Genomic DNA, 17915 nt, shown 5'->3' with positions numbered 1-17915 from the left:
GCCGAAACGAAGCGGCTTTTGAGTTTGACGAATACAGCTTCCGCTGTATCGGACCACCTGAACGTCGTTCTGGGGGAGGTCAAGGCAGTCAGAGGCGCGGCTAGTTGGCTGTAGTTGCGAATGAAACGCCGATAAAAGTTGGCAAATCCCAGAAACCTCTGTAGGGCCTTACGTGAATCCGGACTTGGCCAATCTATCACAGCCTTAACCTTGTCAGGATCCATACGCACTCCCTCAGACGAGACGATGTACCCTAGAAAAGGAACAGACTGTGCATGAAAAACGCATTTCTCCGCCTTGACAAAAAGCCCATTCGCTAACAACCTCTGAAGCACTCGTCTGACATGCTGAACGTGATCCTGGAGAGAAGATGAAAAAATCAATATGTCGTCTAGATAGACATATATGAACTGGTCGACCATATCTCTCAGCACGTCATTGACGAGTGCCTGGAAGACCGCTGAGGAGTTGGACAGCCCGAACGGCATGACCAAGTATTCAAAGTGCCCCCTAGGGGTATTAAATGCGGTCTTCCATTCATCACCCTTCCTTATGCGAACCAAATGATAAGCGTTACGTAAATCCAATTTTGTGAAGACGGATGCTCCCTGTAATCGCTCGAAAGCTGAAGACATCAGCGGCAAAGGATAAGTATTCTTTACCGTGATGTTGTTCAGCCCCCGGTAATCAATACACGGTCGCAGAGAGCCATCCTTCTTCCCCACAAAAAAGAACCCCGCCCCCGCTGGAGATGAGGAAGGGCGAATGAATTTGGATGCTAGTGAATCAGAAATATATTTCTCCATAGCCTCCCTCTCTGGAACAGAAAGTGAATATAATTTGCCCTTAGGCGGAGACTCACCCGGTACTAAGTCTATAGCACAGTCATAGGGACGATGCGGAGGAAGAGAAGCAGCACGAGACTTACTGAACACTCTCCTCAGGTCCTGGTACTCCACGGGCACGTTAGATAAATCCACTGCCTCCTCCTGGAACACAGAGACAGGAACAGACGAACAAGCAGACACTAAACAAGACTCATGACACAAACTACTCCACTCAGACACAGTGTTGTGGCCCCAATCGACTCTGGGGTTATGCTTGGTGAGCCACGGATGTCCAAGAACAACGGGTGCCAAAGGTGAGTTCATGAGAAAAAATGTGATGGTCTCTGTATGATTGCCGGATGTGATGAGAGTGATGGAGTCAGTAATGTGAGAAATGTTGGGTAGTGCTTGGCCATTGAGAGCGTTGACGGAGATGCGGCGTGTGAGTGGAGAGAAAGGAATCTGAAGTCCTTGAGCCAGTTTAAAGTCCATAAAATTACCTTCAGCCCCTGAGTCCAGTAATGCCTTGGTGTCGTGCATGTGAGCTGCCCACCTTAGTCTTACTGGGAGGAGTGTAGATGATGAGGTCTTCTCAGCGGAGATCCCACCCGATAGTAGCCTCAATGTTACTACCGGGCTTGATCTTTTACCGGGCAGGAGTGGATGAAGTGGCCCACCTTGCCGCAGTACAGGCAAAGTTCCTGGGATCTCCGCTTCTCTCTCTCCTCCCGGGAAAGCCGAGCTCTCCCCACCTGCATGGGCTCGTGATCGGCGACGGGGCTGACCGTTTCCCCTCTGCCGGACCGGGATTCCTCCACGCCACGAAACTGGTGATTCTGCTGGAATCGGCCCATTCTGCTCAACCGAGCGTTGACTCTTAGCGCCAGTTCAATGAGTCCATTCAAGCTGGTTGGAAGGTCCAACATATAAATCTCCTTTTGGACACGGTCAGCCAACCCATGCAGGAATCTGTCCCACTGCGCCTCCTCGTTCCAACGGCACTCTGCGGCCAGGGTGCGGAACTGGATGGAATATTCCGACACCGAGCGCTCTCCCTGGCGGGGATCGGCGAGTAATCTGGCCGCCTCCTTACCCGCCGTCGCACGATCGAAAACCCTCTTCATCTCCGCGGAGAGTGCCTGGAACGAGGTGCAGCATGGGTCTTGACTTTCCCACACCGCCGTTCCCCAAAGAGCCGCTTTTCCAGCCAATAAGGTGAGAACGAAGGCCACCTTGGACCGTTCTAGATGAAATGTCTGTGGTTGCAGGGAGAAATGCATTGAACAACGGGTCAGAAATGCTCTGCAATATTCAGGCTCACCTGCGTATCCCTCCGGGGTGGGCAATCGCGGCTCTCGTGGGGAACTCTCCTCCGTTGGTATAGGCTGCACGGGCGGTGTGGGTGGCGCAGTGGGAGTCCTTAGCAGTTGTAGTTGACGGGTGAGCTCGGACACCTGCGTCACAAGAGCTTGGACTGCCCGACCTGTGTGTGCGATACCTTCCTCTTGTTGATCCATTCTCGCTATGCTGCGTGCAGCGAACTCATCCCAGCTGGTTGCGCTTGCTGCATCCATCGTTGGTCAGATCGTTCTTCGACAATGACAGGCTCAGGATGCAAGTGCAAAACGCTCTTTATTAAATGACAAGGTTCGCGGTCAAAACCGGCAGTCCACACACACACACAGGTGGTCAGACAGACACAAGCTGGATGGTATGGTGACGCAGGGACTTCGGTGGACAGACGGTGATCGTGCTCAATCCAGGTGTGGTGAATCCTCGTGAAGGTGCCCGTAATCCCAGTGCTGAGTGGAGAATCCAGAACGAACACGACGAAGAACATGGAACCAGGAACCAGACGACAGCGAGGGACAACCAGGGCAGGAACACACACCGGGGAAACCACAACGATCTGACAACATGAGACACCAGTCACTGCACATATAAAGACACAAACAATTGGAACCAGCTGGCGCTGCTGATCAGCAGTGATCAGTGACCACGCCCACAGACACAACACGAGACGAGAGAGAGACAGCAGATTCATGAACCGTGACATTACAGACATTCTTCAAAATATCTTCTTTGGTGTTCAGCAGAACAAAGAAATTCATACAGGTGTGGAACAACTTGAGGGTGGGTAAATGACAGAATTTAAAATTTTGGGTGAACTATTCCTTATATATAAATGCATTTTCAGACACATTTACTTATTTTTAGTAGGTTTTGCATTAGAATATGTATCAACTGGATGGCTGTTAGCCCACACAATCTTTTGACTACACTTATCCCCAAGCATCCTTAATGATCGACTGGTTGAATACTTGAACCTCTGCTCTTCCCCCTCAGGAATCAGCAGCCCAGAATGCAGTGAGCGCTCTGTACTCGGCTTATGGAGTGAGATACAGATACGGCCCTGCCTCCACCACGCTTTGTAAGTCAGGCAGTGGGTCTTTTCTTCAATCACTGACATATAGCTACTGCATATATGAGTCATCAGCTCTCTGTAAACCCTCTCAGTTAGACGCCAATCTGTTTTCTGACTCATGACTCTTTCTATATCAACAACAGTCATATGTCCAGATGTGATGTAATGTGTTTCTTCAACTTGCAGATGTGAGTTCTGGAAGCTCAATAGACTGGGCCTATAAGAACGGGATCCAATATGCCTTTGCCTTCGAGTTGCGCGATACGGGATACTACGGCTTCTTGTTGCCGGAAGCCCTGATTAATCCCACCTGCACAGAGACAATGAGAGCAATAAAGACCATTGCCTCAGGCCTGCTGAAGAAATGTACCAAATGAAACTTTTTACTTGACTTTCACTCTTTTTCTTATATCTTCTCTCCATCGATTTCACATTTTAGCCCGTAAGCCATAGCAATATCTACTAGCTATGTACAAAAGTGCCTGCATTTTACAACAACAAAAAATTTTTTAATTAGAAACTAAGACTTATTTATTTTATAAGCTACTTTTATAAGCTTTACAATATGGAAGCTTGTTTCTGCCATGGAATAAAAAAGGTAATTGCGACTTATCTCACAAAGAAAAAAGCACATTTTGTTCTCGCAATTGTGAGTTTATATCTCGCAATTCAGACTTTATTTCATTTATAACTCGGGATATACACTCGCAATTAAAAAAACTTAATTGTGACATTTTATAGCGAGAAGTCAGAATTGTGAGATAAAAAGTCCCAATTACTTTATTATTTTTATTCCGTGGCTGAAAACAGCTTTTTATTAAACAAAAGATAAACAGTAAAGTAATGCAAGCACTTGAATTGTGAACTAAATACCTAAGAGGTGAATATACAGTGAGCACTTGCTATAAAGACAAGCTTCAAAATAACCCAAAGAATGTAAATAATACATAGTGCATCTTACAATGGGTTTATTTGAGTGTAGATGCCGTGTGCAGAAGCTGACGCTAAAAGACAGACTTTGATTTTGTTTTTAAAAAAAAGAAAAGGTAAAGGTAACCTGGGAATTCAACCGCTCAAATGAACCAGACAAGAATACATTACATTTGTTGTTTTGTTTGAAGAAAAGCCTGTTAAAGTAACTTTACCTTGTATAACGAACTGTACTTACAGGGACAGTGTTTACATTTGTCAAGTCTTTGGAGTTTTATTGTAATAAGCTAGTATTTATTTCAAATATTGAAAATATCCTTTGTTATAAAGTGTCTTGCAAGTTGGCATTTGAGATTTGTTTTCATTGTACACTGACTTTTGTATGGTATTGTTTATTTTACCAACAGGTAGATTATTAAAAGTATTTTTATCATGATGTAATTATGTAAAAACAGTCCACAATCACCAACAGGCTGCATCCAACCTCCAAGAACGGATTATATTATTTGATATAAGGCCTAAATTCCAAATAATGATAAATTACATAACAAATGTGAGAAATAAATACAAGATAAGCGTGGCTCTTAGCCCATAGACCCAGTCCATAATCCATCATTAAAGGGTTAGTTCACCCAAAAATGAAAATTCTGTCATTAATTACTAACCCTCATGTTGTTCGACACCTGTAAGACCTCCGTTCATCTTCGGAATACAAATGAAGATATTTTATTTGAAATCCGATGGCTCAGAAAGGCCTCCATTGGCACAATACACTTTACACTCTCAAGACCCATAAAAGATACTAAAGACGTTGTTACAAAATCCATCTCACTACAGTGGTTCTACAATAACTTTATAAAGCGACGAGAATAGTTTTTGTGTGCAAAAAAAACCCTAAATAACGACTTACTGTATATAGTGATGACCGATTTCAAAACACTGCATCATGAAGCTTCGAAGCGTTATGAATCAGTGAGTCGATTCAGCGGTTTGGATCGCCAAAGTCATGTGATTTCAGCAGTTTGTCGGTTTGACACGCGATCCGAATTATGATTCGACTCACTGATTCATAACGCTTCGAAGCTTCATGATGCTGTGTTTTGAAATCGGTCATCACTATATAAGTCGTTATTTAGGGTTTTTTTGCGCACAAAAAACATTTTCGTCGCATCATAAAGTTATTGTTTTATTGAACTAACCCTTTAAGCTCATTATAAGCAATATCACATGAGAAATATCAGATATTCAGTTCCATAGCATGATTGCAACTGTGATGTTTTATTTATACACAGCTGTATAACTAACAAGTTGATATATAGCAATTATGTCTAATTCCACTGCTGGGTCCAGTACAGTGGCCTAACTTTGTTTTTTAATACAATGAGATGTAAAATAACAATTGCAGAAAAAAATTGCATTACAATGTCCAGAAATCAATAGTTTCAATAGTACACAAGTTTAATTTATCGACAGAAGTCATGTTGAATGTGATAGTTTCATCCTACGTCTACTATAGCCTAGTATAAGTAATATGATCAATGTATAAATATGCATGGAATGCTTGTGGTGTAATGGAAGAGATTTTGTTAAGCGCAGCAGAGGTTCTAATCCGCCCTCGTATAGTTTTTTTTCGTAAAACTAAATGTGATTTCACCAGAACGAACAGAGAGTCTCTGCAACGTCAACTTTCACTGTTGTTAGTTGCACTCAAATCATCCTTGTTCATATTACTTAAAAAACTCATGTAATCTAGTTGTTTCTACTAAATATGAGTATTGTCAGCTTTACTTAATAAGTGTTTGTTCAGTCAACTTAAAGGGTTAGTTCACCCAAAAATGAAAATTCTGTCATTAATTACTCACCCTCATATCGTTCGACACCCGTAAGACCTCCGTTCATATTCGGAACACAAATGAAGATATTTTTGTTGAAAGCTGATGGCTGAGAAAGGCTTCAGATAGGCCTCCATTGGCATTCAGTACATTAATACTCCCAAGACCCATAAAAGGCACTTAAAACGTCGTTACAAAGTCCATCTCACCACAGTGGCTCTACAATAATTTTACGATGCGACGACAATAGTTTTTGTGCGAAAAAAAAAAATCAAAATAACACCTTTATCCAACTTGTTCTTGTCTTCCGTGTGTGCCTCCACGACGCATGCACGAGAATATGACGTAGCGCCGGGGTTCGGGAATCCATGAAATGCACACTTTAACCCCATTTTGAGAATTACGCCGAGACCTAAAGCACGATCTATGTAGAATTCAACAGCTTAAATACGCACGTCTTCCTCTGCTTGTAAACAAATCGCTTCTGGGTCATGTGTCCGAACTCTGGATCAGCGTAATATTCTCGTGCATGCGTCGTGGAGGCACACACGGAAGACAAGAACAAGTTGGATAAAGGTGTTATTTCGATTTTTTTTTGCACACAAAAACTATTGTCGTCGCATCGTAAAACTATTGTCGAGTCACTGTGGTGAGATGGACTTTGTAACGACGTTTTAAGTGCCTTTTATGGGTCTTGGGATTATAAATGTACTGAATGCCAATGGAGGCCTATCTGAAGCCTTTCTCAGCCATTAGCTTTCAACTAAAATATCTTCATTTGTGTTCCGAATATGAACGGAGGTCTTACGGGTGTCGAACGACATGAGGGTGAGTAATTAATGACAGAATTTTCATTTTTGGGTGAACTAACCCTTTAACATTGCTGTGCGAAACGAACAAACTGGGCAGTGGATCTGTAGTTCCCAGCTTGCTTTGCAAGGGACTGCATTAGGAGAGTAAATGTAGGGATTAAAGTGTTATTTTATCTTTTTCAGTAAAGGGAAAGATGTTGTTAGTTTATGTTAGTGTTATGTGCAGTTATGTTAAACATTTAGAGGAGTTTTTGTAATTGAAAATGGTGGTTACCATTATGCAGAAGAGTGGTGCCTGTGTTTAGGCTGTGGCCACTCGTACATTCATGTATTGGATGGACTTCCTGTTCTCAATTAAGTTATTTTTTTATTTTGTTTTTAATAATATGCTTCTTGTTATATTTAATAGTTTTCCACTTACACTTGTAGAGCAAGTAGTTAATTTAATAAGGTAAATTAAATCAATAAATGTGTTCACCTAACATAATAAACTTTTATAAATTTAACATAACATTAAAAATAAACTGCACATATAAATATTATGTAACAGTGACAAATTCAAATGGTTTGTATTCACTTAAAGAAATGTTGTCAGCTTTACTTGACTTTCTTTTGTTCATATAACTAAATTGTTATTTGTAAAAATGACTCAATATAGTTGTGTGGAACCACTTGACGCTGCTTTTTTAAGTAAATTCAAATAATTTTTTTGAGTGATAAGCGCTCATCTGTGTGAAGACCGCACAAACGCAGAGAGAGAACTGATAACAGCGGCAACGAGCACTCTCAAAAACAACACCTCCTCTTATTTGACACAAACGAACAAATTGCTAATCAAATGGAGATGCTTCTTTCTATTAGGTACATCCGTGCTGCGAGATGTTTCAAAAAATGATGGGGACAATATAGACCCTGGCAAAAAGGGGTAAGGACATGTCCCACCCGCAAATTACGCCTATGCATGAACATGATTCCTGTCTGATTCTTTTCCAACGGCTGTGAGATGAAGACGACAACTCCCAAGATTCCACACTTAATCTCTGCATCAACAAGCTACGCCTTTGTTTTGAATAGGCGACCTCTAGTGGCGAAAACTACATAGCATGCCTTTAAAAATGTATAAAACATTATATAAAATTTTAGATATGCCCTTCTTATTAACCCTTAAATAAATGGTTAAGTATATTTATTAATTTTACGTTCTAAATTGTATAAAATAGACAGCATTACTGTATATATGGCGTAGCCTTGACTCATCCTCCACATTTGATGTCAGCTTCTTTGTGTACAGTGCAATAGCAGTTCAGGCATCTTGTGAATACAACCTGAGAATTACTCATCCTGGAGAGCCAAAAACAAACATGCTTGATGAAGAGCAGTTTTTCTCATTACAGAGAGGGATGACTCATTAATCTCTCTTAAAACCAGTGTAGAGAAGAAAATGATAAATAAAAAGTATGTATGAGAAAAAAAAGAGTTAGTGCCTAAACATACATTTGTTTACTCTTGGAGGATATGAAGGCCAGTAAATAGCATCTAATGACAAACTCAAATATGGTAAAATGAATGAAGAAACACAGTTTTGAGGTTAATTGATCTAATTATTTGTCTCTGGAAAATAGTGTGACGTTGTATATATATAGTAAACCATACTCATATTTAAATAATGTAATGGACTACAATAAAAACACTGCTTTAACCAAGCAATTACATTTTTATTAAAATGTGCAAAAACTTTTTTTCAGCACAAAATTCACTTTTAGCATTGTTTAATGTAAATGCATTTAGGTCACAATGATTTTTATTAGCTGAATCATGACTACAACAAACTCATCTGGGACACATGCAATTACAATAAAACACAACGATTAAACTCAATAGAATGAAAAGGTATAAATACTAGTAGTCTTAAAACAGAAGGAAATTCCCTCGATTTTTTTAAAAGTGGGTTTTGATTTATAAGTACATAGTTATACTTCAAACGTGAATGTTGAAACTGTGTCAAAACATAAATTGCTAACAAGTTGCTTCATAACTTATGGACAACATTACCTCAGATATTTATGAATATATTTATGACCACATGGACGCGACGTTTTGTTTGACGTATCGGACAACCAGTTCGCAGCTTATTGGTTACTTTTTTATTTAGTCATTTATTATTTTATTTTGTGTTAAAATCTGTCTTAATTATTGTTATTTATACTTTATAATTTTGACACTCTCTCACTCTGCCTCACTGCGGCCGTTTCTACGTGTGTGACGTCATTTCCTTCCAACATGGCGCAGGCAGCAGGTCGCTGATGGAAAACTGAGGGATTTACCCCACCTTCTGGCTTTATTTATGTTTCTCTATTGAGGACACCATCCGCCGGAGAAAAACTCAATCATACGGGAATATCTAAAAATCGCGGATACAGCCTCCGTTGGGACAGGTCCTCCTCCACCCGTCGCAGCGCGTCATGTATGAAGGCAAAAAGACGAAAAACATGTTTTTAACCAGAGCTTTGGAAAAGATCTTGGCCGACAAGGAGGTGAAAAAGGCTCATCACTCGCAGCTGCGCAAAGCCTGTGAGGTGGCACTAGGTCAGTATGATTTCGATGCCTTGATTGCAGTGTTTTAGATGTTTAAGATCTGCATGTGTGGCTTTAATCCTGCCGGTAAAGAAACGAGCAGCTTCAGAATCCAGCAGCATTGCGGAAGTTATTATCATTCTACCTGAAAAACGTTTCGAGCTAAACCTGTACCTGTTCCTTTAGCATGAAATGTCGATGTTTATGCTCCCATTGCTTGAATAAGTCATATTTAGTGCATGCACGAATGAGGAAACAGGTAAAGGAAAGCAGGAACTGACAGGGCGAGTTATTCCTCTTTGACAGGAGCTTGAGAAAGACCCTTCATCATGCGGGCGGTGCACAGAATAAACTATGATTATTCAATTACAGGATACTTTTCAGCACTAAAAGCATTGAAAATGAGTGCTTCAAATTAATTTAAGTGTCATTGGTTTTGTTTTTATATCATTAAATATAAAGACGAAGACCCACCTGTCATATTACAATAACATTCTAGGTTTTCGTACTGTATAAGGTTCTTGTTCGACACTGCAACATACAAACTAAGCTGTCATGTCATCTAGATTCGCGTAAATCTGTTTGCACTATTCCAAATTCCCCTCAATAACAACAATGACTGGGCAAGATGGAGAGAAACGCAGGTGGGGATTCGTGTTTGCAATTGTGCTGTCGCAGAATTACTTAATTTGCCTTTAGATAAGATGAGTATATATATGCTTATAGAGGTTAAACTATATAAAAATGTATAGAAGCGATGCGCAATCATTGTGCCTTGCAGTCACAGCCTCCGCCGAATTGTTCACTTGAATCGGCTCTTTTGAATGATTCATCTGAAACGATTGGAAAGCGTTTGTAAATTACTCGGCTTTAATGTAGCGCATTTGACTCAAACCTAGCAATTTAAAAGATAACCCAATGATAAGCGGCTGTATTTTGTGACGAATTATCTATTTCGCACATACAAAAAGAACTGGTTAAACTGGCGCGGTCGCTTTTGCGAACACTTTTGTTTTGAGTGATGACTTAAACGAGTTGATGAATCGGTTCATTTGAACGTACTGTCCGAAATAACCGATTCGCTGAAATGAATCATACTAGTTTGCGATGGGCGTAACGGAAGTGTTGTGTGCAGGATGGGGTTATGCCAGTCTGCAAGGGGTTGTTTGGGATAAGGTGAATGTCTCTGCCTCTGTCATGCATTTCTCATTATCAGTGGTCAATAATGCATACACGGTGGAAGTTGAATTACAGTGCATTATTAAAGAGGGAAGAAAGCAATGGCTTCCAGGCTCCTGGAATCACATGCACCATGCATTGTGCATGCAATGTTATTGGTTCAGATGGCTTTGAGGCATTACAAACGGTGCTTTTTTTTAACACTAAAATATTTGATTCGTCTGGAAAGCATTAATCACAGAGTGTGATTTTAATAGGAATGGGATACTTTGATGTCTGTGAAACAAGCATCTTTCATATTCAGAGATATTTAGGCTGTGATTCAATTCACGTACAAGGAGATATGAAGATCTAAAGGACAGCCACAGTCAAATGTAGTGGGAGAAAGTTTAATCTATTTCATGCCGCTTGGCAAACATACAGAAAACTGTGAACCCTTTTTCTCTGTGCTTGTTAGTGAATAATTTAGATGATATCTTGTGAGCTGTGTTTTTACACCACTAAGACAAAGTTCCCAGCGCAGGCCTTATCCTCGGTCTCTGGCTACTTAAAAGATGAGACAGGCTTACACTGATTATGAAGGGCTGATGTATTCAAAATTGTGAGATGGGCATATGAATAATAATTGTGGTAAATTATTAAAGAATGTTATTAGTTAACAGTTTAGCTGTGTTTACCCCTTATGAAAAAACACTTATGCTTTACAATATAGAGATTTTCTGCTAAACAGCACAGGATTTTTGGTCCATTTTTGCATATATAGGATTGCATTTGGCCTTTTTCTTTGATGTCAGAGTTTTGACAGCATCTGTCAGTGAACTTTAGAGAAATTCTGTGGTAATTGTCGAACCACAGTTCATTTGTCACACCGGAGGGGGTCACACGCCTGAGCACTCTGGTTTCATCTACAATTTTTAGCATTGCCTCCAATGCTATAGCCTATATCTGAACATATATTGAGGAAGAAAGATATATCATGGGAAATGTTTGTTTTTTCTGTAAACTAAGTCTAGAGAGGAGCGTTGCCGGAAAGTCTTGGGAAAAAATGGGTCGCTAAAAGGCTATGAGAGTAAGGTGTTTGAAATATTATTCTTTGCACATAAACAGCAAGCATTATTTTCATGTTGAGCGTTGAAAGTGTCTAATAGTCTGCTGTAGGACCTTTCTTTTAAAGTAAATGTGTGCTTTGGGAAAATTAGGGACTTAAAGGGATAGTTCACCCAAATATAGTTCATAGTTCATGTCATTCCAAACCTGTATGACTTTCTTTCTTCTGTGGATACACAAATTAAGATATTTTGAACAATCTTGGTAACCAAACTGTTTTGGTTACCATTGACTTCCATTGTGTGGACAAATTCAAATGAATTTTGTCATAATATTTTTCCTAATATCTTTTATGTTCCACAGAAGTAAGAAAGTCACACAGTTTTAGAACAAACTAACGGTGAGCGAATGACTTTCATATATTTGGGTGCACTATCCCTTTAAATATCTGCTTTGAATCCCAAAGTCGTCATGATGTACGTGGATGTTGATATTTTCTGAATGTGTAGATGGATTTCATAATGACAGCCTACATATAAGAAGAGTTTCTTGTCCCTTAAGCGCAATAAATACTCGTGGAACAGGTAAAACAAGTTCTTTTTTCAGGCTAAACCTCTGTTCAGGCCGAATAGACAGGACCCCGGGGCTGAGTCTGATCCTTTTTTTTTTCTAACCGCACATCAACCTTAACAAAACTCTGTTGAGCAATCAAGAGAGCTCTAGTTTGTCGTACAGATTCAGGTCTTGAATATTTTGATAGGCTTAGATTGAGCTCTTGTCTGATGTGGATGTGGTGTCATTACCACATGATTTCGTACTGATTTTTTTGATTCGCAATCGCTTGGTACATCAAGGATTTCATTAATGCGTAATGGAGACGACACCAAAAATCTTTTGCTCCCTACAGGGTCCAAAATTAACAACCGTCAAGCTCCAGTGCAAATAAAAATGGTCTTGAAGGCTACTTTTTGTCAGGAATGTTGTGTAATACATTGTTGTGTTGTTTAAGGTTTCAATTGCAATGCAAGAATTATTATTCTTTCCCATTTTATTATCTTTAAAAAAAATATATTACGCAAATTCACAAATTCACGCATGAACAGTAGAGGCGCAGCTCTGCTGTGCTGCCATTTTGGATAATGGTAGGATAGGACGCAGGAGAAAGTTTTACCAATAAAAACAAAAAATCTAGTCATTTTCATCATCAAAGGTCAGCAGCAAGACATTGGTAAATTAAATATAAAGATAGATTAAATGCATAAAAATAGTTGTTTTATTTAACATTTAATTATTGGAGGTTTGCATAGTATTCTGATTTTGCATTTGACTGATTTTATTCATTTTGAGGAGTACAGAATCTTTATTTTGCAAGTGAGAAATAAATGCTCACTATAATAGAACAACAACAACCATCATATTTACACACAACGCCTCTGCACTTATTTTTCTCAACATGGGGGCAGGAGAGCTGTCAGTCAAACTAATGTGAAAAGTAACTCAGATATTTTGTTGCAAATTTGAAAAGTATTGCGTTACTTTACTAGTTACTTGAAAAAAGTAATATTATTACGCAACTCAAGTTACTTGTAATGCGTTACCCCCAACACTGCTTACATGTATACACAGTCATCTTTAATGTAATAAGTGTTAAATGTAGCCAATCACAGACATATTTGTTGAGCGTGTGAACGCAGTGGCCAATCAGATGTGCGTAAGTTAATTACAAAACGGCTGAGTTTTTGTTCAGCGCAAGTTCGACACGCTCGCAAATCCTTTCATTATATCTAGGGCTGCACGATTAATCGAAATCAAACCGCAATCGCGATTTGGCTTATGTGCGATTATGAAAGCACAAAGGCTGCGATTTTTATAAAATAAATAAATGCCCAGCGTGTCAGTGAAGAGCGGCTCTGTGATCAGTAAACGCTGCTCCGTCTGAAAGACTGTGAGTTTGAGTCGCTTTTAACGTGTGTTTGAAAAAGCAACACATGTCAAACCTCTTCACAAACTAGTATGTGAAGTGTTCATAAACCTGTTGTCCAACAAAATACGTTTAATAACACATTTTAACTCGCTTCATATCGTCAGTCGAGCTGATGTGGCTTCTTATCACAGAATGTCAATCAGCACTGAATACTTTATTATTATGAAAATACAGAGAAGGCTTGAAGAACTCAAATACACCATATCTTGTCGCAGAAGTATTATCTTCATGTTTATTATTAATCAGTCAAAGCGTTTTCTATCTTCGTTTTATTCAGCCTACAGCGCAAGCTTTCCTTTAGGGTTTTCCCTATGGGAAGGGATTTCCTGAAAACTAACGATTACTTCTTCTGAGGCAAATGTGGAGTTACTGCTCGAGGACGCCCTCTGGTTTCCAGTATGAATTATACATTTATTTAGAAGTATTTTTTCTTCTTATTTTCTACCGAAAAGTTGACAATCCAAATGTTATTCTTCAATGTACAGGAGTTTTAATCCCCACAGTGAATGCATAAGAGGCTCATATTTCATATTAAAGACATAGACTTTAAGAAATTGATATCACAGATAAAAAGCACAGATTTTATAATATATTTTTTACAATAAATCCTTAGACCTTTCTAATGATTTTTAGTCATAGGCTGTCTGCATACTAACAGGTAACCCATCATTTGTTTTGTAAAATAAGTTTTCTAGTAAAATATAATTATAATTATTATTATTATACTGTTATATTTATTCTTAAATGCTATTTTAGATTTTTATATTTTTTTAATTTAAATAATGAAAATGTTATTGTAATAGTAATATTTCTTATTTTTATTAAGCAATAATAATAATTATTATTATTATTATAAGCCATATTAATATATAAACACAAAATGTTAAATACACACTTCTCATTTGTAAAAAAAAAAAAAATAATAATAATCACATTTTAAATCGCAATCGCAATTTTAACCAGAATAATCACAATTAGATATTTTCCCCAAATCGTGCAGCCCTAATTTTATCCAACAAAGTATAAACACAATGTCAATAAGCGATTCATTGCACAGCTTCATTGATTATAATTGGAGTTTTCGCAAGAATGCAGCTTTATGTGAATCGCATTGTAATTGACAGCTTCGGTGATTATAATGGCAGCAATAATTGCTCACTTTCTATATATAATATATATTTTTTAGCTACACATTGCAAAGTTTCTGGATTGACAACTGTATTTAAATGCGTGATTGAATCCGATTGAGTGTGAACCTTAGCATTAGACGGAACAAAATCTGATTCTGTCAAATGATATGTGCATCAAGTCTTGGAGTGTAATAGGCCGCCACTTTTCCTATGTATTGTGTTACTTTGTTGTTCATTTTATTATTAACTTTTAAATTCAATTATATATATTTTCAGATTTTTAAAACATATATAAATTAATCTAAGCACTTTGTTTTATGATCTGCACTGACACTCTGATTATTTTTTTATTTCATGAATAAATAGGATACTATTATAATATTACAAACTATTTCTTTGCATTTATTTTGGATTTATTATCAGTACTGGGCTAAATTCACATGGGTGAATGGATATTTTTGACCCATGGGTTTGCAGTGTATTACCAAAATAACACTTGTCCGAATAATGCTGATTTTGTTCCTCCAATATTAATTTTGAACAGAATCTCAAAAGGAACTTAGTTGTTTGTTTGTTTTTGCTACAGCCACTACTTTTAAAGCCTATACTATCACAAATAGACTAACTGGCTAATATTCAATCTACTCACATTGTCTACAAGAGACCTGTGAAAAAACTGAGAGTAACTAGTTGGATCGGATGTCCGCATTTATTATTTAGCTTTTTCAGACTGATCATATATTACTCACGCCTTCTTACACTTCAGGCAGCTTTTAGCCCTTTCAGCACCTGCACTTTTCATTTATAAAGCCTCTTAAAGGGATAGTTCATCCAAAAATGAAAATTATGTCATTAGTTACTCACCCTCATGTCGTTCCAAACCCGTAAGACCTTCGTTCATCTTCGGAACACAAATTAAGATATTTTTGATGAAATCCGAGAGCTCTCTGACCCCTCTATAAACAGCAATTTAATTAACACTTTCAAGGTCCAGAAAGGTAGTAAAGACATAGTTAAAATAGTCCATGTGACTCCAGTGGTTCAATCTTAATTTATGAAGCGACGAGAATTACTTTTTGTTCACAAAAAAACATAAAAGTAACAACTTTATTCAATAATTTCTTCTCGTCTGCGTCAGTCTCCTACGCTGTTTACGTTGGTCAGCTCCTGCTTCAGCATCACATGCAATGGTCATGGTGCTCACTAGGGGTGCACCGAAATTTCGGCCGGCAAAAATGTTCGGACGAAAATGGCATCATCGGTTTCGGGCCAAAATAAAAGAAAAACAGCCGAAAACGTAAACCAAAAAATGAATGTCACCCGCCCCTCCCATCTGTGCGCATTGGTGTGATCGGTCTGAATTTTGTGCGGGATTTCACATAACGTTAATTCTACACATTCCCGCAGATTTCGCGCTCGCATCTGAAGCGCACACACACACACACACCGCAAAAAAACCGCCTCTGACATACAAGTGCAAAAATGAGCTCCTTTTTCCAGCTTATTAATGGTTAAATACACTAAAAAATGTCTCAATGTCCATCTTGGTGAGTATTAACGTAAACAGTCGTCCAGTTCAGGAAGAATGTGTAACAAGAACAGTGTTCGGGTCCATGCATACATCGGGTCTTAAAGGGACAGCAGTTATTTATTATTCAAACTACAAAAAGACAAACGATCACCTACTGCTCTTGACTGATTAACTTGTGTAACTTTAATGGATTAATCTGTATTTAATTTTTTACAATGAAAAAATCTGTGTGTGTATATATATATATATATATATATATATATATATATATATATATATATATATATATATATATATATATATATATATATATATATATATATATATATATATATATATATATATATAATATATAATATATATATTAGTTTACGTTTTAAAAAGAAGCAATTTTCGGCTTCAGTTTCGGTTTTCGGTTTCGGCCCAGAATTTTCATTTCGGTGCATCACTAGTGCTCACGTATGCAGCAGCAGCCAATGGTAAGCCGCCATTCTGCACTGTATTTACTACGTCAACAGCCTAGGAGACTGACACATACATGAAGAAATTATTGAATAAAGTCGTTATTTTTGTTTGTTTTTTGCGCACAAAAAGTAATCTCGCCGCTAAAATTAAGGTTGTACCACTGTAGTCACATTAACTATTATAATAATGTCTTTATTCTGTTTCTGGACCTTGAAAGTGGTAGTTAAATGGCTGTCTATGGAGGGGTCAGAACTTTCTCAGATTTCTTACAGTTTTGGAATGACATGAGGGTGAGTAATAGTGAGGAAACTGGTTAAAAAGAAGTTCAGAAACTAGAACAAAGTTAACTTTTCTGAGTTGCTTTTAGAATCATAATATAGACCGTTTTTAAAGACTCACTAGGGTAATGCATTAAAAAGCTGCCACACTGTGTTCTTGCGGGTTTTTGATGTATTTTATGCTCCTGTCTGTTTCTCCCCACTATAAATGCCCTCAGATTTGTACCCCTCTGGTGCCTGAAAGAACATAGATGAATTTTTTTTTTCTCTCAAATTGTTCTTTTGAACTTTTTAGTGCTGTAGGACCCATGACCGCACATGTGTGCGTGCACTTAATAAAGAAGGTGGAATTAAATGTGTGTGCGAGGGCCGCCTGGCTTATTCCGGCTCTGCTGGTGAGTATTGTTGCTTTGTGGACACATGTGAAAGAGGGGAATGAATTTTATTTTTTGTGGTCCTGGGTTTACTTTTAAGATGGTAGGTGCATCTTTGCACAGGTGTCTGAAAAGGCTCAAAAGATATAGAGCATTTCTGTTATTAAGATGCTATCTAACAGGTTGAAGACCCTGCTAGACTACATCATTCTACTCGTTGCTCCAACCTGTGCCATAGTTTCATAAATAGATTCGATTCTATTTATATTTACAAGGTTGTGATTTGGTTCAATTCTGATTAAATTTGGCATAGATTATGGGTGTTTATCAGGTACACTACATGGCAAATTTTCTCACAGACAAAAAATCTCAACTAATGCTGTTGGTACTACATTACTGGAATATTGATGGTTAAAATGAACTGATTTGTACTTAATTCAATAAATTAAACATTTTTATAAAAGCAAATTAATAATTTTTTTTTTCTGTAATTAATCGCGTTTTTAATATTTTTATACTGTAATAAT

At 38.1% G+C, this 17915-nt stretch overlaps 2 protein-coding genes across 5 annotated transcripts in view; both read left to right on the top strand.

Moving 5' to 3' along the window:
- The window catches only part of cpa6 (carboxypeptidase A6), a 37100-nt gene extending 32284 nt beyond the window's left edge, over window positions 1–4816 (top strand). Inside the window, exons 10-11 of the mRNA XM_079805706.1 lie at window positions 3174–3258; window positions 3439–4816. Of these exons, the coding sequence (XP_079661832.1) occupies window positions 3174–3258; window positions 3439–3629 (276 nt within the window). The 3' untranslated portion in view covers window positions 3630–4816. The remainder of the gene's footprint in view (window positions 1–3173; window positions 3259–3438) is intronic.
- A 4258-nt stretch (window positions 4817–9074) lies between these two features.
- Window positions 9075–17915, top strand: part of arfgef1 (ADP-ribosylation factor guanine nucleotide-exchange factor 1 (brefeldin A-inhibited)) — a 97150-nt gene continuing 88309 nt past the window's right edge. For all 4 annotated transcript variants that reach the window (XM_079806584.1, XM_079806582.1, XM_079806585.1 and 1 more), the window contains exon 1: window positions 9075–9412. In XM_079806584.1, coding sequence (XP_079662710.1) covers window positions 9289–9412 — 124 coding nt within the window. In that variant the 5' untranslated portion in view covers window positions 9075–9288. The remainder of the gene's footprint in view (window positions 9413–17915) is intronic.

The sequence above is a fragment of the Gobio gobio genome (genome assembly GCF_949357685.1).
Source record: "Gobio gobio genome assembly, chromosome: 23".
In the NCBI taxonomy this organism is placed as follows: domain Eukaryota; kingdom Metazoa; phylum Chordata; class Actinopteri; order Cypriniformes; family Gobionidae; genus Gobio; species Gobio gobio.
The sequence above is the reverse complement of the archived record's forward strand: the minus strand, read 5'-3'. Positions and strand labels throughout refer to the sequence as shown.